Source organism: Macrotis lagotis, chromosome 1 (assembly GCF_037893015.1).
Source record: "Macrotis lagotis isolate mMagLag1 chromosome 1, bilby.v1.9.chrom.fasta, whole genome shotgun sequence".
Taxonomy (NCBI): domain Eukaryota; kingdom Metazoa; phylum Chordata; class Mammalia; order Peramelemorphia; family Peramelidae; genus Macrotis; species Macrotis lagotis.
The window spans coordinates 708,495,590-708,521,832 of record NC_133658.1 but is presented as its reverse complement, the minus strand read 5'-3'; the positions used below and the strand labels follow the sequence as shown (position 1 = coordinate 708,521,832).

Here is a 26,243-nt window from a genome sequence, read left to right as displayed (position 1 = left end):
ATTTGGCCAAGGTTTCCTAGAAATCTCTTCAGTCTCAGAAATATTAAGAGATTCTGCACACCGTCACTTAAATTCAACTCACTTACATACCATGGCATCACCTCCCTAGTGTCATGGTCTTCATGAAGGAAGGACAAACAGCAACTGTAAGAGAATCTCAGAATTATTATTATTATTGTTATTATTATTATTATTATGTGCCCTATTTAGCTCCAACTGGTTACCTGAATAGGAATGTCTGTCTAGGATCCCTGTGAAATGTTCATCCAGTCTTTACATAAAACCTTCCAGGAAGGAGACTATTTAAAATCTCACATCTCGGACCTGCCTATCCCATGCTCATCATTAACCCACCCTTCTACAAACCAAAACTTATATTTTTCATTATAGTTGACCTTTACTAAAAAAAAGCACCTAATTTAGAACTTTGACAACTTGTTTTCCTATTAACTTACAAATTCCAAATTTTGCTTTTTTTTTAAAAAAAGTTTGGCCTTGAGAATTTTATAGAGAGAAATAAGGAAGAACACTATGAGACTGTCAAACTCTGACTCATCCAGTCATCTTTGGGTATTTTGAGGATCAGAAGAATTAAGAAATTATAGCAGTAATATTAAATAACATTTATATTGACCTTCAAATATTTGGAAGTATTTTACACAGATAGATTTAGTTGGAAAAGATACTGCAAGTAGAGTTCATCTTGTACTTTTTTTTATTTCACAGGTAAGGGAATTGTCTCCAAAAGATGAAAGGATTAGTCCAAAGGCCTACAGGTGATAGTATAATTGACAGTCAGATTTTTAATCCAGACCCTCTTACTCCAAATCCACTCTGCTAGTTATTGTACTACCTCTTCATTTTTTTTTTTTTGTTCTTAGAACAACCCTTCAAGATTCATTTTAGGGATATTACTATCCCTATTTTATGAATGAGAAGCCAGCCTAGAGCTCAGAGAGGTTAAAAGTCATATGCCATTGGCCAGACAGCTAGTAAATAGTAAAGATAGAATTTGAACACAGATCTCCTCAAAGTCGAAGTTCAGCATCATTTCCATGAACTATACTGCATCAGGGTATGAAAGAAATACTTTGTCAACTCTAAAATTGAATACAAATAAATGTAATCCATTGCTATAAATACCATAATGTAATGAATCAGTTTTTTTTTTTTAATCTACTTAGGACCTATAAATTCATTCATGTAGAAAACTCAGGGACAGCTAGGTGGCCATACATAGATATAGGGCCAAGCCTGGAGTCAAGAAGACACATCTTTCATGAGTTCAAATACAACCTCAGATACCTTCTGGCTGTGTGAGACCCTGGGCCAAGTGACTTAACCCCATTAGCCTAAGTTTCCTCATCTGCAAAGCCAGTGAGAAACAACTGCAACATTGTTGCCAAGAAAACCCCAAGTGGGATCATTAAGGGACAGACACATCAGGAAAAATGACTAAACAGGGAACTTCCAACATGCTCCTTACCAAAGGAGCTATTAATTTGGCTATTAATTTTGACACTTGACATATATACCATAGAGACTTTGGAGTAGGAGAAGATTGGCATTATTTATGTGTCCTGCGAGGTCATCTCTTTTGTAACTAGATATACAGGGTCTTTGTGTAGCCTCTTCTGTTCTGCCTTCATCTTTGTCTCTAGCATTTCCACCACCTAAGTGCATTGAAAAAAAACCCGTTTTAATTACTGAATTCTCTTTTGGTTTTATTTCAGAGATGAAAATGTTTCAGGTAATGTAGCCAGAATGATGAACTATCATCCACAGCAGTACTGTCAAATTAAATAGTAATGGATCCTTGCTAGCCACATATTGATTTAGAGAAGCACAAATCAACATTATCTATATTACATTATATTTTTATTTATCTTGTTAAACAGTTCTCAATTACATTTTAATCTGGTTGAGCATATTTGGACGTTTTAAGGGCAAGAAGTGTGACATCTCTGATCTGTAATATATTAATGCAAGCCAATTGAATTCAAGAAACTTTTATATTGTAGAATTGTAGAGGAAAGCTTTAAAATATAAAAGGATTTTCTTTTATGAAGATGTATAAAAGTACATGAACAAGAACGGATCTCAAGTTTGCTTCCCACAAACAGCAGTTATACTACTCATAATGGTTCTTCAGCAGATCTTGTTTTGTTTTGTAAATTGATTCATAGAAGAAAATGGTAAATTACTTCAGTATCTTTCAAAAAAAACAAACAAACCAAAATAGGGTCACAAAGATTTGGCTAGAAGTGAAAAATAGCTTAACAAACTTACTGAAACTTTCTGTGTAATAGTCTTTGTGTGCAACCCAAATAACTGAGTTGTTGGTAGACTGTTTAGATTCCTTAGTTTCTTGACTGATAAGTCTCTCTTGTCATTTAAGATTAAATATAACATACATCTGATCTTTGTGAAATTGCCCACTGAAGTATCACCAAAATAAATTGGCTATAATCATCAATCACAGTATAGTTATCATTTTAATTTTTTTTAACTGTTAAACTCCTTGATAACTTTGATATCTGTTATCTCATTTTATATTCATACAAACCCTGTGTGGTAGGTACAGTAAGGATTTCTATTTTCAAATAAGAAAACTTAAATTGTAACTAGTGGCTTGTTGCAGCAGAGTTTGGGACTATAATTCCAAACCCTAGGTTATATTATATTAGATTGATTTCCATCATCAAAAAGGCATTTGTTAAACACAATTTGGTTCTGTATATAAAAAAAGTTAAAAAAATACAATTCTCTGTATTGCAGGAATTTATTTTTTGGAAGGTTCATGATGCTGCCTTTTAGATTGAGAATAGTGGTAGAAAAGTATAGTGTATCTCCACCAAAGTAAGAGTTATCTATTTCTTCTGTTTCTCCTATTCCCCCACCAAAAAAAGAGGAGAGAAAAAAAATAATATCCTGAAGATGCTTAATAAAACAGAAGGAGAGAGTTTTCCTTTTTAGCAAACAACCATACACACTACTTTTTCACTGCTCATACCCTTAAGATACATTGATGATAAGGCAGGTTTTTTTTAAGTTTTGCAAGGCAATGGGTTAAGTGGCTTACCCAAGGCCACACAGCTAAGTAATTATTAAGTGTCTGAGGTCGGATTTGAACTCAGGTACTCCTGACTCCAGGGCCGCTGCTCTATCCACTGCACCATGATAAGGCAGTTCTTAAAACTTTTATTCTTCAGCACAACTCACCTATAACTTAGTATATTTCTTAGTGTCCTTTGCCAGTGATTTCATTAATCTTTATAGCTAGAGTCTAACAAGAAAATGTTGGAAAGAAAAGTTTGCTTTGATTTAAACAACTGGATAGTTTTCATAAGAATGTTCTTACTGACAAAGCAATATAATACAAAAATAAAAGAACTTTATTTTTAATTAATAATTATTGAGCCAAAGCAAACTTCTCTCTATTTTAATCAGCAAGTATTTGTTAAACACCTCTTCTATACTATGCACTATGCTAAATCTTGCTGGGAATAAAAATGAGTGAGTCAACTGCTCTCAAGGAGCTTCCCTTCTTCTGGTGAGATACATGCTCACGGATAAGTAAATATATAACAGGTTGTATGCAAATAAATAATAAAAGGCTTCTTTGAGGATTGTGGAGGAGATTCAGAAAGGCCACTTGAAGAGAATTGTAAATGAAAGTAAGGCTTTTCTCTCCAAGGTAATATCTACCAATTAATTATTTCTTGCATCTGTCATTTAAAAAGCCTTCAGTCGAGTTAACTCTTAGCTGTAGTCTCCTTGTGTTCGTTTCGTCCACAATAATAACTTGAAATATTATGTAAAATGCTTTGCTGAAAAGAAGGTGCATCATTGTGTACCACATTTCCTCATTTAGCCCAGGCTGTTCAAAAAGGAAATTAGTTTAATTTGCTGTAATTCACCTTTATGTCTTGGGCCTCATGCCCACAAATTTGGTTGTCTTTTAACAACATGTACCAGAATTCACAAGAAATAGAGGTTGAATTTGCCCATCTTATAGTTGGCAGATTTCAATTTCTCATCTTTTTTGAAAACTCATGCTTTTTTCCTTTCTCCAGCTTTGTGGGATTTCTATTCATTATCTGTGAGCTCTGAAAGTTTACCATCAAAGACTGAGTAATGTCCATTTTTTCACATTCCTAACATGCAATTCTTTCACGTCAAAGCATTGTAATTTAAAGCTAGAAAGACCTCAGAAATCTTCTAGTCTAGCTCAGTTTACAGATAGGTCAACTATAGCCCAAGAAGGTCATGACTTTTCTGATAACACAGAGGTAGCACAATAAAGGAAGAACCAGAATTTAAATCAAGCTTCTTTGCCTTAAAAAATCCCATGTTCCTTTCACTGCAATATGGTACCTTCCTTGAATTTGTTACATTCTTATATTTAACTCTTAACCATCTTTCTTCTTAATGTTAAGATCTTTCCTCTAGGCAAAGAAAAGCTAAATAAAACAGAAAGTAAATAAATATCCACACTAAAAGCAGTACTCCTTTCTGTTCTTTTGATCTCCTTTTTGCCCCAACAGCTAAAAAAAAATTCTTTTCAAAAAAAATTTTATTTATATTTATTCCTAGCTTCAATATTTCTCATGCTATCTTTTAAAGGATTATGCTGCTTTTTGGATTTTCATCTTCAGATACTTTTTACTCACACATTCTATAAATGTCTTTTATAAATCCCATTTATTTTAGTTTTCCTGTGTGGCCATATCACTTTAGACATATACTCCTTTTCATCCTCATAGGGATTATTTATGCTTGTGTCTTAATAGCCATTGTGTCCTATATGCTTTTTTAAAAATCCTTTGAAAATGGTTCTTGTAATTATCTAGCATTTTGGTCATATTAGTTTTCCTTCTCTTATGAACTCTTAGAGTTCAGGGTGCTTCATGAAGGTTCTCTTCCATTCAGGTTTCCCATAATTTCTACCCCAGTAAGGTTTGTTTGTTATAATCAGATCCAACCCTTTGTCCTCTGTTATTTTTCCCACTTTTTGAAGGATAAAAATTTTAAAATGCAGTACCAATATTTCCCCATGTAAAAGACATTCCTATGTAGTATAAGATGCACCTTAATTTTGGGGCCTGCAGTTTGAAAAAAAATTATTACATAAAGTTATTCAACTCAAATTTTGTTCATCATTGGATTCATACAACTCCTCATTGCTGTCAAAACTCCCATCCATTAGCTCATCCTCATCTGTGTTTGATGACGAAATCACTGTCTTAAGAGAGGCTCTGGCCACTCTCCTGCCTGTGCTCTGGTCTGGGGTTGACCACAAGCTCTCCTTGGGCAAGTCTGGTGCATGGACAAATGCTTAGTCCGTTCTGCATGAACCTGAAGCACCAATTGTGTCCTTTGAAATCAGTCACTTCTTTTTCATCAGCACTTCTTCTGACCTCCTGCTGAACCATCTTTGTGGACACAAATTCCACTGGTCCTTTGCTCTTCAATCCATCTCTTCAGTCCCCTCTCTAACTCAGGCCACTTGGCTGACTTGCCTCTCATGGCCTTGTGCCAGGGCTCTTTCAGGAGGGTTTCTTCTTCCCCTAGTCATTCGAATTGTTTTCTCAGTCAGAGGAGGCCCAATCTTAGGTTCGATTAGGCACGATTTCCATTCACTTTTGCAAACTGGATCACTTTAAACTTGAATTCAGCAATGGACAAAAATCTTTTCTGAGCTATTTCTGACCAGAATGTGGCAAAATGTAATCTAATATACTGGTAACAAATAGAAAACAACAAGCACAGACAACAAACATGGGAAAAGTGGGAGATGCAAGTAAAAAAAATCTGGAACTACTATATAAGATGCTTCCAGTTTTTAGACTCCCAATTTTTTTTTAAAAGGGTATGTCTTATACATGGAGGAATATGATAATTAACTAGCTACTGTTCTAAAAAAAACAATAATATTATCAGATAGCTGGCTAGTTGAAAGCACTTATTCTCCCACCACCACCACCACCACCACCACCACCACCACCACCACCCCCACCCCCACCCCTCCTCATTCACCCCTGTCCAAACTACAGGAACTTGCAAATGCCAGGATTTTGGGTGTTTTCTGAATTCATGATTCCTTTGCCTGTCCAGTTGATTGAAAACATTCCCACGTTATCTTTTCCAGATTCATTTTCTCTTGGAAAAATAAAAATAATGCCACATATGACCTTCATAAGAATGGTTTGAGGAAAGCACTTTGTCATAATTGTAAACACTGCATGGGACTCATTTGTGTAGTAAGTGTGCATTGTCAAAATCATCCATTATACTTCTTGTACTTCATTCTTCTTTTATCTCTGAACTCAGATTTTATGTTTCTTTTCTCAAAAATCTTAAAATAATATTTGTACCTTTTTGGAATGTTTGGTAGTATTTTGTATGGTTGTCTTCAACAAAATATTCTCGGCTAATTTCTACACTAATTTTTTCTGCCTGCGAGAATTGAGATTTTTTTCTCTAGATCAAGTAAATAATTATCTTGTTAAAGTTATTTGTATATATAATTTATTTCCTCTATGAGATGATGATCTCTTTGAGAGCAATGATTATCCCCCAGCATTAAATTCAGTTATGTGTTATATGTTAATGTTAATTATTGCTAAAATTTTACTGTAATATCTGTACAACATTTTTCCCCCTGAAAGCTTACTGAAATAACATACTCAAAGCAGGTCATGCTATTCCTTATTAAAGGATGAAATGATCTTTTTTTTTTTTTTTTGCTTCTTTGGTATCTTTAAACAGTTTGTTAAGTCCTTAGACTCTTGAATAGTTGTTCACGCAAACATTTACTTGTGGCTGTTTCTGAGTATTTCTTTTCTTCTGGAAGTACAAATATTATCTTATGGAAGGTCATCATTTTTGTAATTCCACTTTAATTATCATTATTCCATATTTCCATTCATACCACCTGAAGGCACTTATCCATCAGCCTCTTATAATGGGTTAATGGGCATAGAATGAAAAGAATTATAATGATAGAATAAGCTGGATTTCATAACTGACACCATAGGGCCTGGGCTTGAATTACTGGAGCACCAGGACAATGAGAACTACAACTTGGTAAATACAAGAATCTTTATTAAAGATAATAAAGATCAGAGATGAAATGGGACAGCTCATTTCCAGTACTAGGCCCAGCAGAATTCCTTGGTCCACCAATTTCTATCATCTCTTGTTTTATCCTATTAGATGCCTCAAAGGCCCTATTGGGATTTTTTGTTAAGACTTCAGTAGATATGTAAACTATGGGGACTTCCCCTATTCTCTACTTGACTGTTGTTCAGACTCAAACAGCATTCATTTCAACAACTAAAATGGAGTCATTTTTTCCTCATAAATTTTCTGTCTCATAAAGAAACTCATTAGAATAGGCAAATCTTGTCTAAATTCAAAGTTTCAAGCTTGGGTGTCAGGTGTTTGAGCTATTTTTAATAATGTTGTTTGAATCACCTTCCCTTTTGAATACATTTCTCCCCAAAGTAAGCAGTCTTCTACAACAAAGAACATAAAAGGGGAGGAGGGGGTAATTAACTGACCAAAACTAGGCAATGTAATTGTTTGACAATATATGCCATGTTACATACTCATGGTTTACCTCTGCAGAGAAGGAAAGGAGAAAAGAAGATTCATTTTCTCATCTTAGAATATTCAAAAACAAAGACCCTCTCAAAAAATACCCATCTTTCACTAAAATAAATCTACATTTTGACCATGTCCTGCTAAACATGTTTAATTCTGAATTTTAAATTGATTGCTTTTTGGTATACCTTTTGAATATTTTTAAATACCTTTTTGGTAGGAGAATATGGGGAGAAAGGGACTATAGTTACCTATTTTTGCTCACATCATTCAGGATTAGATCATAGAAGTCTCACTTTTTAAAGAAACTTAATTTCATCATTTCTTTTGGTAGAGTAACATTCTATTACATTCATATACTACAGTTTGCTTAATAATTTCTTAGTAGATGTACACCATAATTTCTAGTTTGAGTCTACTATGCAAACAAATGTTACAAATATTTTGGTACTTATTATTCCTTTGTCCTAAAGGCCTAGTAGTTGACTAATTGAGCTAAGAAATATAAACAGTTTAAGAACTGTGGGCAAAGTTTTGTATTGCTTTCCTGATTGGTTAGTCAAATTCAGTTCTATCAGCAGTGCATTCAACAATGTGCTTGTTTTTCAAAGCCCTTTTACATTTTAATTTACATTTGCATTTAATCTTTTGTGGAGTTGAACTTAAGAGTAATTTTAATTTAGTTGCTTTATATTTTACAGAAAAATTTGAGATCACTTGCTATGAGCTTCCTCTTTTCTCCTTCACCCCATTTCATGTAATAGCCTCACTCTTTAGCAAAGCAATAAAGTGATTCTTTTTTTAATCAATGGAATCTATTTAATCTCATTCCATTCCATCTCCTCAAACAGACTGTTCCTTTGTCATCCCTCTAATACTTATTTCCAATCTCTACCTGTTTCCTGGGACTGGTTCTTTGCTTTAAAATCTACAAACATGCCCATTTCTCCCCTCTTCTGAAAAAACTTTCATCTGATCATTTGGCCCTTTGTAAAATAGACTTCAAAAAGACCTTATATAACAAGTATCTCCATTTTTCTCTCCTGTCACTCTCTTGTTAACCCCTTATTGGCCTCCAGTCTTACCATTCCACCAAAACTTCTTTCTCCAAAATTAGTTATTCTCTTAGTTGCCAAATCCAATGGTCTTTTCTCAGTCCTAATTCTCCTTAATGTCAGCATTTTTTTTTATGTTTTTGCAAGGCAAATGGGGTTAAGTGGCTTGCCCAAGGCCACACAGCTAGGTAATTATTAAGTGTCTAAGGCCAGATTTGAACCCAGGTACTCCAGACTCCAGGGCCAATGCTCTATCCACTGTGCCACCTAGCCGCCCCATATGTCAGCAATTTTTTACAAGTTACTCTTTCTCCTCAAAATTCTCCTCTTGGTTTTCAGGACTCATGCTCTCCTGGTTCTCCTCCTACCAATCTGACCATTCAGTCTCTGTTTCTTTTGTTGGATTCTCTTCCAAATCACTGCCTCTAACCATTAAAGTTGTCTCTTAGAGTTTTTTCTTGGGTACTCTTTGCTTCTTCCTCTATGTAAATTCTCTTCTGCCTTCACATCTCCAGGTGCCTTTCAATATATTGTTAACTGGATATCCAATAAACCTCTTAATCTATACATATTCAAAAGAAGAATTCATTATCTTTCTTTTCACCTCCACCCTTCCCTGTTAGCTTAGACAGTTACACCATCCTCCCAAACTCTCACCATCTCTCCCTCTTTCCCTTCCCCACACCCCTTTCCAAGGCCTGACAATTTCATCTTTGCCACCTCTCTTGAACCTGCCCCCCCCCTTCTGTCCTCTGACACTGCTGCCACTTAAGTGCAGATTCTCATCACCTCATGCCTTGATTGTTGCAGTACCTGCTAGTGGCCTGGCCGGCTTCAGGTCTCTTCATACCCCAATCCAATCGGCCACTGAAGTGATTTTGCTAAAATATAGGTCTAATCATATTACCCAGTACTCAGTAAACTCTAGTGGCTTCATGTTTCCTCCAGGATCAAATATAAAATGCTGTTTGACATTCTAAGGCCTTCATAACCAGGCCCTCTCCTACTTCCAGTCTCTAATGTGCAGATCAAGAGATGCTGACTCCATCTGAACTCAGGATTTTCTCTGTCTCTCCCAGACCTGGAATGGTGTGCCTCATTTCCCCCTACTGGTTCTCTCTGTTAATTGTGTGTGTGTGTGTGTGTGTGTGTGTGTGTGTGTGTGTGTGTTGCTTTGCTTATTTGCATGTTGTCTTTCCCATTAAATTGTAAGCTCCTTAATGGTGGTTGCCTTTTTCCTCTTTTTTTTTTTGTCATCCTTACTACTTAGCTAGCTCTGTGCTTGACATAGAGTAGATAACTAATGAAATTTTATTGATTAATAATCATTAATGTTTTGGAGCAATTAAAAATGTTAATTATAAATAGCTTGAATTTCTTACTTTGAGAATCACCTACTGGTATCTTTTCATTATTTATTGAGTCATAACTCCTAATCTTATGTAATTGACTTCCTCAAATATCTTTAAAATAAGACGTATTAGATAAAGTTGCTTACAAAAACAATTTTTTACCCAGTTGCCAATTTCCTTCCTTTCTCGCTTTTTCTTTGTTTTGTTTTTGCAAAGACTTTTTGATTTTTATATAATTTTATTCTATACAATTTTATCTTCCATTTTATCTTCTGTGGTTCTGTCCATTGCTTTGTCATAAACTCTTCTGTGATATTGTCTAAAAAGTAATTTCTTCAGTGCTCCTGATTTGCATGTCTTCCTTTGTGTATGTCATGTTTCCATTTTGAATTTCTTATATGGTGTGAAATACAAAATACTTAATTTCTGCCAAACTTTTTCCATTTGCTATTTGTGTTTCTAATTACAGGACATTCATTCATCATCTTTTGCTATTATTGTTGCTTTTTCCTTTTGCATTGTATATTTTTTCTTCTCTTTACTCAACATTAATTTATATTTCTCACCATATTTCATTATATTTGTTTCTTATGTCACAATAATAATCTTTTTTCTTTCATTCATTCCATGCATGCTAGACAGTCAGTGAAAAAAGCATGAAAACAGGAAAATTGGCGGTAGCCTAGTGACTAGAGTGCTGGACAGTACAATGATAAAATAGCTCCAGAGATTTGAAGATGAAACACGCTCTCCAACTCAAAGATATATGAGGCATATACATCTTGGACATGATCAGTGGCGGGTTTTTATTTTTCTTGGTTGTTGTTTGTTTGAGTTTTTTGGCTGAACTATGCATATTTAAGGGTTTAAAAATTGTTCATTATGGGGAGGGAGAAAAACAAGGAGAGATAATAAATGCTTCTAAAAAAAATAAAAGAATTCTGATTCATACATTGAATTTGAGGCACTGCCAGGAATTTTTCATGTTTCTAATAGTCATTGTAAATGCTGTTCCAGAGTGATGCTTGAACTAGAAATTTGGGAGTCATCTTCTAGAACTATTGCAACAATATTTATTATCCCTTTTGCCTGTCGAATTAAATCTACCATTCTTTTTCAGGTGTGAGGATTCAAAGCTGAAGTCAGTTGACACTAATTGAATTATAGTGACCTATTGTATAATTAACAAGTCAAAATTAGAAACATGGCTATTTGTTAGCCATGTAAAATAAAATTTTGGTTTAGTAGTTGTTTTAATTTAAAGCATAATTATTAGAGAGGGTCCCAGAAAGTCTTGGTTCAGGTTTAAATTTTAGTAACTTTCTGGACCAAAACTTTAGATGTATTATGTATATAAATAACTTAGTTATTCATTTAAATTTGTATCTTCTTGCCAAAATATTTCAAGAATATTTGGCTTTACTAGTGCCAACTCCTGAGATTGATTTGTGTCCTAAACTAATTTTGGTAATCTTCTATTTTTAGCAGATTTTTAAATATAAGATTGAGTTATATTTAATGCTATTTCTTGAGTGTTAGAATAGATTCCATATACTTTTTTTTAAAACTTAGCTTTTCAGGCATATTCTGATTTCCTAATATTTTCCTTCTTTCATTCTCTGTAATGGTTCCAGCTTGATGAAAAATAAAATAATTTCATCTTTGCTGTAGAGTGAAGCTTTTAGTAAATTTTTATTATAGATAGTACAAGATGTTATTAATTTTTATTAATATTCCAGTGTCTCTTAGATGAATTATCACATTTAAACTTAAATGTTTTGAGGTATTTTTCCATTTTATGCTATTAGCTTGCCTTTTAGCATTATTATTTTTTCTGATATTCAAGCATTATTTCCTTTATTATCAGTTTCAAAATTCTATTCATCAATCACCATAAGAGAGTTCTTGCTTCATATACAAATTAATTTTTAAAATCTTTTAATTCATTAGCTGTGTGCCAAGCACTGAGAATATGTCTTCAGTGTCTTTGTAATTTCAGTGGTATTGATATTTCTTCATTTGGTAAACATTGAAATCATCCTTGTCTTCTTATCTTGATTAATAAAATTTTTGTCTGTTGCCTTATACATCCTTCATGGAGGTTCTGCTTAATAAATAAATTTTCTTCTTAATGGTTAAAATTTCTGTATAAAACTGTACTAAAACCAAAAGAAGGGGGTGGGGAGCAGCTCGGTGGCACAATGGATAAAGCAACTGGACCTGAGTCCAGCCTCAGACACTTTTTACTTACTAGCTGTGTGAGTTTGGACAAATTGCTTAACCCTATTGCCCCACAAAAACCAGAAAAAGAAAAAGAAAGCTGCTCTCACTGGATTGTCTATTTCCTATTCTCTCAGTCATTTTGCAAGGTGACTCATTCTTTTTTTTTTCTGGATTATACTCCTTTCACCATTTCTTATGCTAACATCATTGCTGATTGGTAACGTGCAGCAGCCTCCTGTATACCACAAATCTTTCCATTGTCCTTGGAGTTGCTTGAAATTTAAATGTTTTGGTCTCATGTTCATTTAACATCACCAGAAGTATACTGGCAAAAGTAAAATCTTTCATCAGGGAACAACTTTGCATTATTGCAAATGTATAATGAATGTAAGAAAACTTTCATTGATGGATCATTCCTTATTCTTATTGAGAGACTTAATTGTGAAAAGAAACTAAATTAAATAAACCTAAAAGGCTCACCTTCAATAAGACATTTCCCATGGACATGTTAAGGAGCTAATGTATACACAGAAATTCTTCATTTAAAATTAGAGCCCAATTGTTAGGTTACCTATTCTAGCAATCTGAGTTATAGACTGATTGAATTAATTGATTTATCTATTTTCATACCATAGTTTAACTGTAAGTCTTTAGTTAAGTGTCTGGTACATAGGTGCTTAATAAATATCCCGCCTTTCCCCCACCCCCACCTCCTACTCCATTTGGCTTTTTCTGTGTGATTGCTAGATACTTTTTTTAGTACTCATGGATTTTCACAAAGATACTCTGTAGAATTACACAGCATGATAAAACTTATACTGTCATTTGAAAAGCAACAGCATCTGTCTGGAGCACTTTTATCATATGTAGGGAATTTCTTTGATTTTGACTTTATGCAGGATATCTTTTATGATAGTGATATACCACTTTAGTATCTAGCAGGATAAGATACCTGGCACATAATAGACAATAAATTCATGAACATTGATGGATATGTTTCCATATTATATTACTTGATCTAAATTATTAAGTTGTCTAAAAAGTTTTTTGTTTGATTTCATCTGTTGAAGACTACTATAATATATATTTTTAGAATAAATCTTTTTAGGTACCAAGGTTTTGGGGTGTTTTTTCTGCCTCTATCTCCCCATACTACTGGGGGAAAAAAAGGAAATACAGAATTCTTATTTCATACAATCATACATAGTCAAGGAAAACAAGTATCTGTATTGATCATCTTAAAAAAAATATCTCAATCTGCTTAAATTGTTCTGATTCTGCTCACATCCGTATCACTTCATTCTGGTTTTCTCTGAAATTGTTTCTACATCACAATTTCTCCTTTGCATATATATCCATGGGAAATGCCTTGTTGAAGGTGAGTGTTTTAAGTTGTGTTTTGTTTTATCAAGTTAAATTATTTTTCATAATGAACTAGCAGTAATTATAGTAGGCTTCTATACTATCTACACTTCATATGAACATGTAGTTTGGTGTTGAATATTATTCATGAAAGACTCCTAATTCCCTTCTCAAAATGTAATCCATATATACTCTATGAATTTTATTCTCATAAATGATTTATAAAGATGAGAAAGTAAGCATTTGAACCAGTAATTATAGATATCATCCCTGCTATCTTTTTTTACTAGCATTTATTCTCTCTTTTTGAAAATTTGCAAATACTTGGCTTCAAAATTATTCCCAAAGAATTCTAGTGATGAAAGACTAGAAAATGATATGTAGGTTTTGAATCAACTGTGAGATATGAAATGTACACAGAAAAATATCATGTACGATTAAGGTTGGCAACAGAAAAAAGACAAAGTGCTTTAAGAAAATTTAAACTGGAGGGTAGAGTGTAATTAGGGGTGGGAGATCAGGCTTTGTGACTGAGATTTTAGATGAATTGAGTCTTGAAGAAAGAAAAGCATTTTGAAAGGCAGAGATCAGGAAGTACTGAATTCTAAACATGGGAACTGGCCTATGTGAATGCAGATAGGCAGGAGGAAGTGAACAGAAATGACAGTGGGAAATATCCAGAAATTCTTTTTATTTTATTTTATGGGGTAAGGAGTAAATCTTAAAAGTGATTACTTCCGACAGAGAAGAATTGGACTCAGAGACTGACAGAGAAGGATTGGACTCAGAGAGTAGATTGCAACATATATTTATTGAACATGGTCAATGACAGAATTTGCTTTGCTTGACTGTACATATTTATTGCAAAAGTCTTATTTTTCCTTTTTTCCCCCAATGGGAGTGGGTGGGAAGGAAGGAAGGAGAAAAGAAAATAGATTTTTGTTAAGGGAGAAAAAAAAGTAGGCAGCAGATATAGGCTTGAGAATAGTGTTAAAAAAAAAAAAGACCACAAAGGAAGCATATAACCAGAGATGAGCAAGTCATAAATGGAGACTGAGGAATGATAGACATTATGAGGGTTATACTAGGAGCCATGGGGTATTGAACACATTGAGTAGATCCTTCATGGAATATTTATAACAAGATAGGAACTATAGAAGGTATGGATAAATTAAAATACTTTCAGTTGGAGGGAATATTGAAATCAATGAGATCCTAATACCATATTGAATTATTATTATGTCCCCTAGAAGACTCCTGGGCAGAGATTGTCTTCTTTTTTTTTTTTTTTTACATTTTCTAGAATAAAAGTTAACATTTATGTAGAACTTTAGAAAGAGTGATTGGCACACAGGAGGCACTTAATAAATGTTCATTGCCTTACTGATAATATGTATCTGTTAGGTGCTTATAATGGGTCAAGTACTGTTCTAAGCACTGGGGATGCAAAATATGAAATAATCTTTGCCATCGGGGAACTGACTTTCCAACTAAGAAGACAATTTATATGCATTAAAGTATATACAGAAGAGCAGCTAGGTGACTCATGATAGAGTACTGGAAGACTCATCAAATCTAGCCTTAGACACTTCCTAGCTGGGGTTGCTGGGCAAATCACTTCATCCTGTTTACCTCAGTTTCCTCATCTGTAAAGTGAGCTGGAGAAAGAATTGGTAAACCACTCTTTGTTATCTTTGTTAAGAAAACCCCGAATGGAAGCCTGAAAGGATTTGCATGACTGATGCTGAGCGAGATAAGCAGAACCAGAAAAACACTGTAAACCCTAACAGCAACATGGGGGCGATGATCAATCTTGATGGACTTGCTCATTCCATCAGTGCAACAATCGGGAATAATTTGGGGCTGTCTGTGATGGAGAATACCATCTGTATCCAGAGAAAGAATTGTGGACTTTGAACAATGACGAAAGACCTTCAAATTAGAAAAAAAAAAAGTTATCTTATTATGTAACTTTACTATCTATTTCATACTTTATTTTTCTTCCTTAAGGATATAATTTCTCTGTCATCACATTCAACTGAGATCAATGTATAACATGGAAACAATGTAAAAACTAACAGACTGCCTTCTGTGGGGGGTAGCGGGAGGAAAGCAAGAATGAGGGAAAAATCGTAAAATTCAAAATAAATAAAATCTTTCTTAAAAAAAGTGATTACTTGGGGGGGGGCTAGGTGGCACAGTGGGTAGAGCACCAGCCCTGGAGTCAGGAGTACCTGAGTTCAAATCTGGCCTCAGACACTTACTTAACCCCATTTGCCTTGCAAAAGCCTGAAAAAAAGTTATCACTTTTTGAGTGGCTTGCTGAAAATGACAGATTTATAGAAAGATGACAGAACTTGGTCTGGGAACTAAATATCTAAATATATACAATAATTTTTATTTTGGGTTCTTTAATCATATGTATATGTAAGTATGTATAAAATTGGGGGTATCGAACTTGTGATTTCATAGGTCCATATAGCGCTTGTTGTGAGACTTCCTTTATCAGTGTAATAAGTCCCAACTTTATGGCTTATAATTTTAAAGCGATACCAGGAGTCATTGGGAGGAGAGATACCTTGATTGTCCTTTGCCTGAAATGAACATTCTTCTTATGTCTACCTCTTTAAGTTTCTAAGTCTCTAACTAAGCAAGTGCTATTTTTTATAGGATCTTTCTCTAATTCCTTCATTCTCCTTTCTCCTCCCTCCCCTTCATAAATCACTTTCTATGTAATCCTTACTCATCCACATAGGCACATGTTGCCGCCCCTAGCTAAAATGGTAAACTCTTTGAGGCATGGAACTATTTGCACTTTGGTCAATATATGACCAGGCCTCATATAAGTGTCTGATAAATGTATGTTGCCTCCTGATAGAATGAGTGATCTCTCCAGGGTCACACAGCAGCATGTGTCAAAAGAGGCATTGAAACCAGGTTTTCTTGGGTCTTAGCCACTTCTCTAGCTATTGTTCTATGAACATACTCCTGTTGTCATGGTTCTCTTTTTCTTACCCTCCCTTCTTCCTTTCCCTTCCCATATTATATAGTTATATGTAATATAAGTAATGCATTTTGCAACTATTAGTTACTATTTATAAACATTTTATACCTATATAAATATATTCATATGTATAATTCACACAATAAAATGTGACTGTCATCGCTAACATTTACAAAGTACTTTACTCCTGCCACCTCTTTTGATTCTTAGAACAGCCTTATGAGGCAGATACATTATCTGTAGTTTACATTTGAGAAAATTGAGTCAAGAATTGAACTTAAAAATAATCCAGACTCAGCAATATCTGGCAGAGAATTATGATCACACATGCCATGATAAAATAGTGCTTGAAGACTATTAACTGGAAGACTTGAAAAAGAGCTACATTTTGGAATATATGACAAACCAAAATAGCAAGTTAAGTGAAAAAAAGTGCTATGGTCTAAGAGAAACTCAAGAGGATAATCTCTGAGATAATAAAGTAACTTCATCAGAAAGAAAGTCAAAGAAGAGAAATGCCATGGTTGCAAGCTGTGGTAGGATTCATATAAATTAACAACTGGTTCTCTGCTCTAATGACCATTTTAAGTATACGAAAAAATAGCAAAAGGCAGTTTAATATTTCATGCATTTAATACTCAAATAAGAACTATTAAAGAGGTACACAAAACTAGATTATGTTGTATTACGCACAGAAAGCAAATGTATCCTTATGGAGAGAAAGCAGCCAGTGTTGGAATAGATATAGTACCAAAATTCATTTTACCTGTGTTATAATTCTTTTTTTCCTTCTACTTCCATGACTTCCAAAATGGGCAATAAGATACTTGAAATCTATTTCTGTTGATTCATTGTGTCCCAGCTTTTTATTGGTTTCACCGTTCAGGGAACACCAGCCCACTCATAATATCACAGGGGAATTTGGGGCATAAGAGAAAGTGGAAACAAATGACAGCCTATCACCCCCTGGTTGTCTGGCACTTTTTCTTTTTATGCTATTTGTTTGTTACTGAAGTAACAAAAATGAAGGCATGAAAATGTAGTTATTTCCAAAGGTATAATAAGTTTTATATATGAATAAATATTACAAGCATAAATTCGTCAATTTTTTTCACCTATGGATATAATGAACATAACTGTAGGAGCTTAGAAAACTGCCACACAGATGAATGTTTAAAAAAGAGTAAAGACTATAAATTTGTGATTTCCAGATTAGGCATTTGTCCAGGTGTCCACCTTAGAGATAATCCTGATTTCAAGTGCCATTTTAACAACCAGCTCACCAAATTTAACATGCAATTAGCTATTACTTCTGCTGAACCAGTGTGAACCAACCGAATCCCATCACTGGCTGCAAGCATTGCAAGAATGGGTGACAAGGCAAGAGTTGAAAAATGGAGTGGAGATGGGAGAAAATGGACCTTTAATAGAATAAAGATTTTTCAAGAATTGCTGATGATGGAAAGGTCAGATCTAAGTAAAAACTTGAAAAACAAAAAGGAGTCAAGCAAAATCTAAAAATATTATTTCAGCAACTTAAAGTGACTAAAAGATGATGAAATGCTCATTCTACTGAAGGGAGAAGAAAAGACCACATTGAGAATTAATACAAACAGGAATTGAAATTGCTGGGTTTGATTACCTTTATATTCAATTCTTTACTCTTTCCTCAACTGTAAAATAGATAACAGTGTCAACCTCACAGGATTATTGTCCCTCAGAGCTCTTTCCTGGTCCCTCTTTTCTTTTTCTTCTATACTACTTCCCTTGGTAACTTCAAACTCAAGGGATTTCAATTTGGAAAAGCTTAAAAATATTGTGATATATGAAAATAATGTAATATTATTGAACTGTAAGAAATTAGAAGAGATGGGTTCAGAAAAACCTGAGTGACATATGAACTGATGCAGTGTATGTAGTGTAATAAAATAATTTACACAGTAACAGCAATGTAAATATAAATTTGAAAGATTTAAGAACTATTAGAATAGTGAGCGACCAGCCATCATTCCAGAAATGATTGTGGTCTATGCTAATCCATAAGCTAAGAAAGGAGTGATGGATTAATGACAAATACAGTTTTGGACATAGTGTGAAAATTATTTTGTTTTATGGTGGGTATTCATTAAGATTTTTATTTTTAGCTTTTGTGATAGTTCTATAAAATATATATGTTGTCTTTGGGTCACCCACTGAAAACATTTTTAACCCTCCAAAACTGATTGGTTGTATTAGAATGAACATAGCTGATATCTTGTTCTAAAGTTATTATAAATGATTCCTCTTCTTGTTGAGATGATAAAACTCTTTATGGGTAATGTAAATATTTTATATTTATTTGTATTTAGTGACATTCCTTCCCCAACCCCCACCAAAGGCACTAAGGACATAGTTTTTGATAGATGTTAAGGATTGTATTATATTGTAATTAAAGACTATATTTTTCCTTAATCTAATTCCGTGTCTTCTACATTTTAATACCAGGTTATGATTGTTGGTCAATTTATTGTTTGGCCTCAAAAATAAATATCATTATTGTATCAGTGAAGCTTCTCCCTCTTCAGATTTCTTTTATGAAGATTTTCAAAATTCATTCTTGACAGTTCTTCTTGCTTTACTTCCTAATAATTTACATTTTAAAAAATTGTTGACTTGTTTCATTTTTATGTAGTAATATTTCTATTCTCTCGACCAAGATGTGTATTGTGGTGTTTTTTTTTTCATTTGACATTGAGTTTTTAAGGCGGGAAAAAACCTACAGAGAAACATTCTGGAGCAGCTAAGTGATGCAGTGAATAGAGCACCAAGCCTGCAGTCAGCAGGACCTGAGTTCAAATTCAACCTTAGACACTTAAATTTTACTTATCTGTGTGACTGGGCAAAGTCACTTAACCCCATTACCTTACAAAAGAAAAATGCTCATTTATATCTTACTTTTGTATGTAGCATTTCTCATTGTTACATATGTTCTCTCTTTTCTTTATCAAAATACAAATAAAATTTATCTCTAAACCACTTTTCCTTTCCTTTATATTTAGTACATTAGGTTACAGTTAAACATTTTTGGTTTTTTTCTTTTAAGTGAACATTGATTTATGAAAATTAGACATTGACTTAGACAGTTGATTCAGTGATATTATTATTATTATTATTATTATTATTATTATTATTATTATTATTATTATTATTTAGGGTTTTTTGCCAGGCAAATGGGGTTAAGTGGCTTGCCCAAGGCCACACAGCTAGGGTAATAATTAAGTGTCTGAGGCCAGATTTGAACTCAGGTACTCCTGACTCCAGGGCCAGTGCTCTATCCACTGCGCCACCTAGCCACCCCAGATTCAGTGATATTTTTAAAGAATAATGGTGCTTATAGAGCCCTATGGAAAGCAGCATACTTTCCAGTGCTGAATTTTTGTGGTTTTACTGTAGTATTACTTTTAGGAAAATTCAGCTGGGAATAAATATAGTTAACAATGAGAGATTGAGAGGTAACATTCTGTGGTCTTATATTCGGTTCATGGTACAGTTAAGAAGGACTAAGAAGTTTTTCTCTTCTCCATCCATGCCAAGTTAGTTTTGCCCTTTGTCAAAAGTCTTTTGGTTTTAACTTAAAAAATTGGAATCATAGCTACCAAGAATGAACCTGAAGTATATTCTAATAGTATTTCCTACATTTATTTGTATATAAATCATGATTGTCCAAAAGAAGTAAAATAGTCTGCCAATGATAATTCTTTTTTCCTTATTTTTGTTCTTTTTATTCCTGCAGCGGTTTTAAATGTCCCTTAATGAACATTTAATGATAATAATAAATCATGAATCACATTTAATGATAATAGATGATATTTTTACATTTTAATTCTGCTTTCCCATCACCTATCCCAACCCATCCCATTCTATCTCCCCAGCCTTTGAAATTTGATTGTGTTGTGAGTCAGTTAGCAGCACAGAGTAAGGTGTTAATTTGGCTTTTAAATATGTGTAATTTCCTTGTTGGATATTGTTGACCTTCAGTTTATAAATGAGAGATTTAGTAAATCTCTCATCATATGCTACTTTAAATTTAATTGACAAAGCATTTCTTTTTATTATCCATCTTATAACATTTAATATCATAATATTCCTCACTTGCCTTTTAAAAACAATTAAGAATGTTATTCTTGTGTAGAGAGTACTTGTGGTTAAGGGAATCAGTGTGAAATTGTTTATAAATATTAAATGAATGAGTATTTCTTGATTAATAGGCAAGATAGAATTTTTGTTATGAGAATTCTTGTTGTCTGCTTTTTTTTTGTTAAATATTTTATCTGTAAACCTATAAAAAGTTTGAGAAACAAACTTGCTTTCTAAATCCAGATGCTGTTTCAACACTAATGGCTCAGAGTGTTGACCCTTTGACTGCTTTGGTTGCAGGAGGAATGCCAGCTCCTGAGCAGGCCCCCTTGATTGAGGAGGAGCTGCAACAAGCCAGCCAGGAAGCCTCCACAGACCCAGGCATGGAACCAGAAACCACAGCTACAACTATTCTTGCCTCTGTGAAGGAGCAGGTACTTTAACATCCTTTTTTATTAAATTTTTTAAAATAAGATTGATTTTCTTCAGTAACATAAAAGTTAAAATCTCTGGATGTGCTTTAAATTTTTTTCCTTGACCCATTCACATTTTCTGATTATAAGGTATTTACATCCCTGAATACAGTGGGATGACTGAAATGTAGATCTCCTCAAGGTTCAAGTCAGAATTTGACCATGCAGGATACTTATGCATCTGCAAGTAAGAAAACACACACACACACACACACACACACACACACACCTCTCTCTCTCTCTCTCTCTCTCTCTCTCTCTCTCTTTCTCTCTCTCTCTATATATATATGGTAATTGGTGTCTTTGTTTGCTATGCATTGCATATTGTTTGCATGCACTAAAATATTTGTAAAGCAGACCTGAAATGCTAGTTTTATTATTAGTGCTCTGGCAAATATGTGACTATAAGACCTTTAAAAAATTTTTTTAACATTGCCTAGATTTCTAGGACTGTCTCTCTCACTTGTAGACAAAAGCTGTTGTGTTTGTGTGAATCAAAGCATATTCATTTTGTGAGCTGTTTTTTATAATTTGTTAAATCTGTGCAAGTTTGTTTTAATGTCGTGTTTTATGTTGACTTTGAAAGAGTTATGAGGTTTCTTTTATGCAGAAATTTTTCTCATAAGATACTATATGTTTTGATTGGAGAAAGTGAATTTGCCGAATTTAATACCTCGATATTTTGAAGCAGAGTTAAGAAGTATAAATTTTAAATTCTTCTGAGCTTGTTCACAAGTGCAAAAAACTTAGGGGACCCCTAATGAATATTTGACAGGTAACTGCTAGCTTTTTTCCCTCTTCTTGACTGATGTAGATCGTTAAAATTGTATATCTTGTGTTTTTGTTAGCAAACTGATATCTAGAGTTGAACAGATAATAATGGGAAAAAACTGATGATTTTTGGTTATTTTACTGCATGTTAAATTAAGGCTATTGCTTTGTGATTGTTCTACTGCTCCAACTCAGATCTGATAATGAGTTTTGAAAGGAAAGAATTAAACAGACCCAGGTTGTAGCTATGATTTTAGAGAATGCATTCCCAGCAGGAGGGAGAATACAAAATAGACTGGCTTGGCTCTCATGTAAATTCTGAGATAAGCCTGGAAAATTAGTTTTGAGCTTTTAGCTTAAAATTTAAATTCTAGAAATTTATATTTTTTAGAAGGCTATGAGGATCCATTAAGAGTTTTTGAATAAATAAGTTCATAATCAGAAGTTCTGTGGAGGATGAATTGGAAAGATGATAAGCTAAAGACAAGACCAATTAGGAGAACATGGCAATAATATAGGCAATTCTCTGTCATCAACTATTTATTGTCTGCTATATGCGAGGCCCCAAGCTAAATGCTGTAGATATATGTAAGGGCCAAAATGATCTCTGTTTTCAGTGAGGAAAAAAATAAGTGCATATGGAAATATATATTGCCTCAGTATCAAGTTAATAAATACAAATATATATGAAGAAATTAAAACATAAGAATACTTGGGATTGGGGGAATCAGCAAAGGATTTCTGCAGAAGCTAGTGCTAAGTTTTATTGTAAAGGCAGAAGGAAACGCTGAGGTGGAGGTCAGGAAGGAATTCCTGCCAGTTCAAAGACTAAAGATGATAATGTCACGTGTAAGCAAGTGGAAGAAGGATAATTTGGCAGAGTTTTATACTATAGGAGTAGGAAGAATATCCAGTGAGGCTGGAAAAATATGTTGTGACCAGGTTAGATAGGGTAGATGTTGTTGGAGTAGAAGATCTGGCAAGTGACTTGGTATGTGAAATGAGAGAGAGTGAGAAGTTTAGAATAATTATGAAATAGCAAACCTGAGAACCTGGAAGTCTCATGGTTGCTTCAGCAGTAATACAGCAGTTTTGAAAATGGGATAATTTAGAGAGAAAGATACCAAGTTTAAAGTGCCTTGAGGACATAACAGTTAATGTCTAAGAGACAGTTGTTACTGCAGGACTGAAGATTGGAGGGGGGAGGAAGGAGAATGTGTTAAGGGTTCTATGATAGATGGGGCCATGATGTGAATGTTGAGCAAGATCAGCCAAAAAAGAGAAAATAAGTGTCAAAAAATTCAGAGAAGAGAGAATCTAGGAAAAGAGGGGTATATCAACAATGTCAAATGCAATAGATAGGTTCAAAAAAAAGTAGAACTCAGGAAAGATGAGATATTCAGCAAGGTGGTAAATTTGAAGAGAACAATTTCAGTTCAGTGATGAAATAAGCCAGATTACAAAGGACTGAGGGGTGGGGAAGTGGATGCTTCTTGCCTCATAAGGAACTCTGACTACAATTATGGAGATCATTTCCAGCACAATTGAGCATCATAACTCCTATATCCAGTTTAATAGAGAGCATATGATGGATACTGATATATCCCATAAATAAAACTTTATGCAGTAGAAGACATCAACAAAGTACCTCCATTCATCCTGACCTTAGAGGAAAGATCCTCTAATTATCTAATCTTATTCTCTCTCCAGTGCCCAGATCATATGAACTTGGATTTCAATTACCACCAATCTAATGACTGATAATTTATCAGGCATTGAATCCTGACAGATCCTCCCAGTGGACTGAACTACTGAGCTGAACACTGACATGAGAAAAATTTTGAGAGAGGAAGAAAAAAAAGGAACCAGGTCTTTATAGATAGGAGACCATTGGGTTAATAATGCAAGCTGAACTTCAGTGCCTGAACTGAAGACTTCACTCTTTGTCATAGTCACAACTAGTTTATGTAGAGAACTAATGTGAGCATGACTGAATGTGCCATTTCCTTTTTTTATTTTAAGGTTTTTGCAAGGCAATGGGGTTAAGTGACTTGCCTAAGGCCACATAGCTAGGTAATTATTAAGTGTCTGAAGCCGGATTTGAATTCAGGTACTCCTGACTCTAGGGCCTGTGCTCTATCCACTGAGCCACCTAGCCACACACCCCCCCCCATTTCCTTTTAATGATAAAACTACATGATCTGCCCATCTTGTCAGAGAGGCCATTTTTTTTTAATCCCCTATCTCAAAATTCACAACTCTGATTAAAAAGTGATTGTATGACACTGTGTGATATTTTTCAGTACCCAGAGCCCAATAATAGGTAAATGGTAGCTTTTAAAAGTAGGATGGTGAGAGTCCACTTTGAGGAACTTACAGCTCCATAAATCTAACAGTTACTTACTCTGTCCACTCTTAAATGCCTGACAAAGTCTCCACTCAGTTTGGTTTTTAATGGACAGAGACCTGCAGAAACTTGATTTTTACTGTGACCTTGTTTTGGACCCTACCAAAATAGAACAGAAAGGTGTAATTTGCAGGTGGCTTAGTAAATGGACGATACCTGTGTAGGTGAGGTATTGAGGTATTCAACTGAAAAGTTGAGTAAGCCCCTTGGATTCCTTTTTACTTTCTCCTAAATGGAAGAGATATCATAGGGGTCGGACATACGGAAATGTTATGCTAGAAGGATATGGTCGGGGGGGATGTCAGATTTTCTAACTAGGGAAGTGAATGGTTTTAGGTAATAGAAAGGTCTAGTAGGGGAAAAACATCATTGTGTGTGATTGAGATGGAATGAAAGAGTAAGTTGACCTATCTAAAAAGTAGAAGGAAAGGATTTGGTAGCTGGAACTCAAGAAAGCTTGCAAGAAATTTGCAGTATGAGCATTTATAATTTTAAAATGATCAAATTCTATTAATCAGCATGTTTTATTGTTCTGGAATTAGGAAAGTTATAAAGAAATATTAATCCAGACTAAACTCAAGTGTGTTGTAAATATTTTTTTGGTCATTGCTATTAAGGTTTGGGAGTTCAAGGAATCAAGAAAGACGTAATCCTGAAGAATAATGGAGTGGCTGTTATCAAAATACTGATTTGAGCGAATTTCAAAGCAGGAAGTATTATTGAATTTAAGTTGCTTAGTAGATGTTGACTTGACTTTGCTTGAAGAGAACTTTATTGTGACTGAAAAAACCACATTGTAAGGACTTCAGGTAAAAGTCAGTGAAGGAAAAGAAACAGAAAATAATAGCTTTAAGGATTGCTATTGCATGTGGGGCTTTATTATATAATACATTATGCATTACATAGTATATATATATTATCTAAATCAAGGATTTTTCAGATATATTATTTATTATTACGTAATAACATATATTTAATACTTTATATGCCCTTTCCAAAAAGGCTGTCCTATCATTTAGGAGATGCTATAAGTAAATTGAGCACTTCAGGGATGATACTATCAGTCAAAATGTATTTGTAGCTTTTATTACTTTGAAGATGATGGTATAGTCTTTAGAGGTGCAGATAACAATCAGCATGCATTCTTTTCATTTGGATCATCAGTTTCTGTCAATTTTCCTCTTCAGGCCTCGTAACTCCAGTCTGGGGAACTTCCTTTTTAGATAATCTTGAAAAACATTGCATAGAAGATATTGGAGCACATGACCAGTGGACATATACATACATGCATAAGCCTACTTATTTACGTTATGTGCTGTTGGGTTTGGGGTGATATGCAACCCTTAGTAAACTCTTACTTGACTACAGAACCAAAACAAATTTGTCAGAATTCCTAAAGTAGAAATACAACTCATGATTTGTCAATACAGTGTGAGTATTTTAAAAAGCCTGAATCACTTAAAAATTAAATATCTTATCTAGAGAATAAAAATACATACAAAAAATAAATAGAAATAGACAACCTAAATACCTAGGAGCCTAAATATTATATTTCAGAAATATTCATTTTATAATCTTGAGTTTTATGTTATAATTCCATAGCACAAAAATGTTAGCATGAAAGCCTCTTATAGTGCTCACTTCAGCAGCACATATACTAAAATTGGAAGGATACAGAGAAGATTAGCATGGCCCCTGCGCAAGGATGACACGCAAATTCATGAAGCGTTCCATATTAAAGCACCGGCCCTGGAGTCATGAGTACCTGGGTTCGAATCCAGTCTCAGACACTTAATAATTACCTAAATGTGTGGCCTTGGGCAAGCCTTTTAACCCCGTTTGCCTTGCAAAAACCTAAAAAAAAAAAGCCTC

The 26,243-nt window shown here is 34.1% G+C and overlaps 1 protein-coding gene and 1 non-coding gene across 7 annotated transcripts in view; both read left to right on the top strand.

Moving 5' to 3' along the window:
* PKP4 (plakophilin 4) overlaps positions 1-26,243 on the top strand; it is a 229,770-nt gene that overhangs the window by 81,487 nt on the left and 122,040 nt on the right. For all 6 annotated transcript variants that reach the window (XM_074215929.1, XM_074215926.1, XM_074215928.1 and 3 more), the window contains exon 2: positions 21,021-21,154. In XM_074215929.1, coding sequence (XP_074072030.1) covers positions 21,026-21,154 — 129 coding nt within the window. In that variant the 5' untranslated portion in view covers positions 21,021-21,025. The remainder of the gene's footprint in view (positions 1-21,020; positions 21,155-26,243) is intronic.
* On the top strand, positions 26,005-26,111 carry LOC141510358 (U6 spliceosomal RNA). The gene has a single exon (XR_012474855.1). It is a non-coding gene; the product is annotated as a U6 spliceosomal RNA (small nuclear RNA).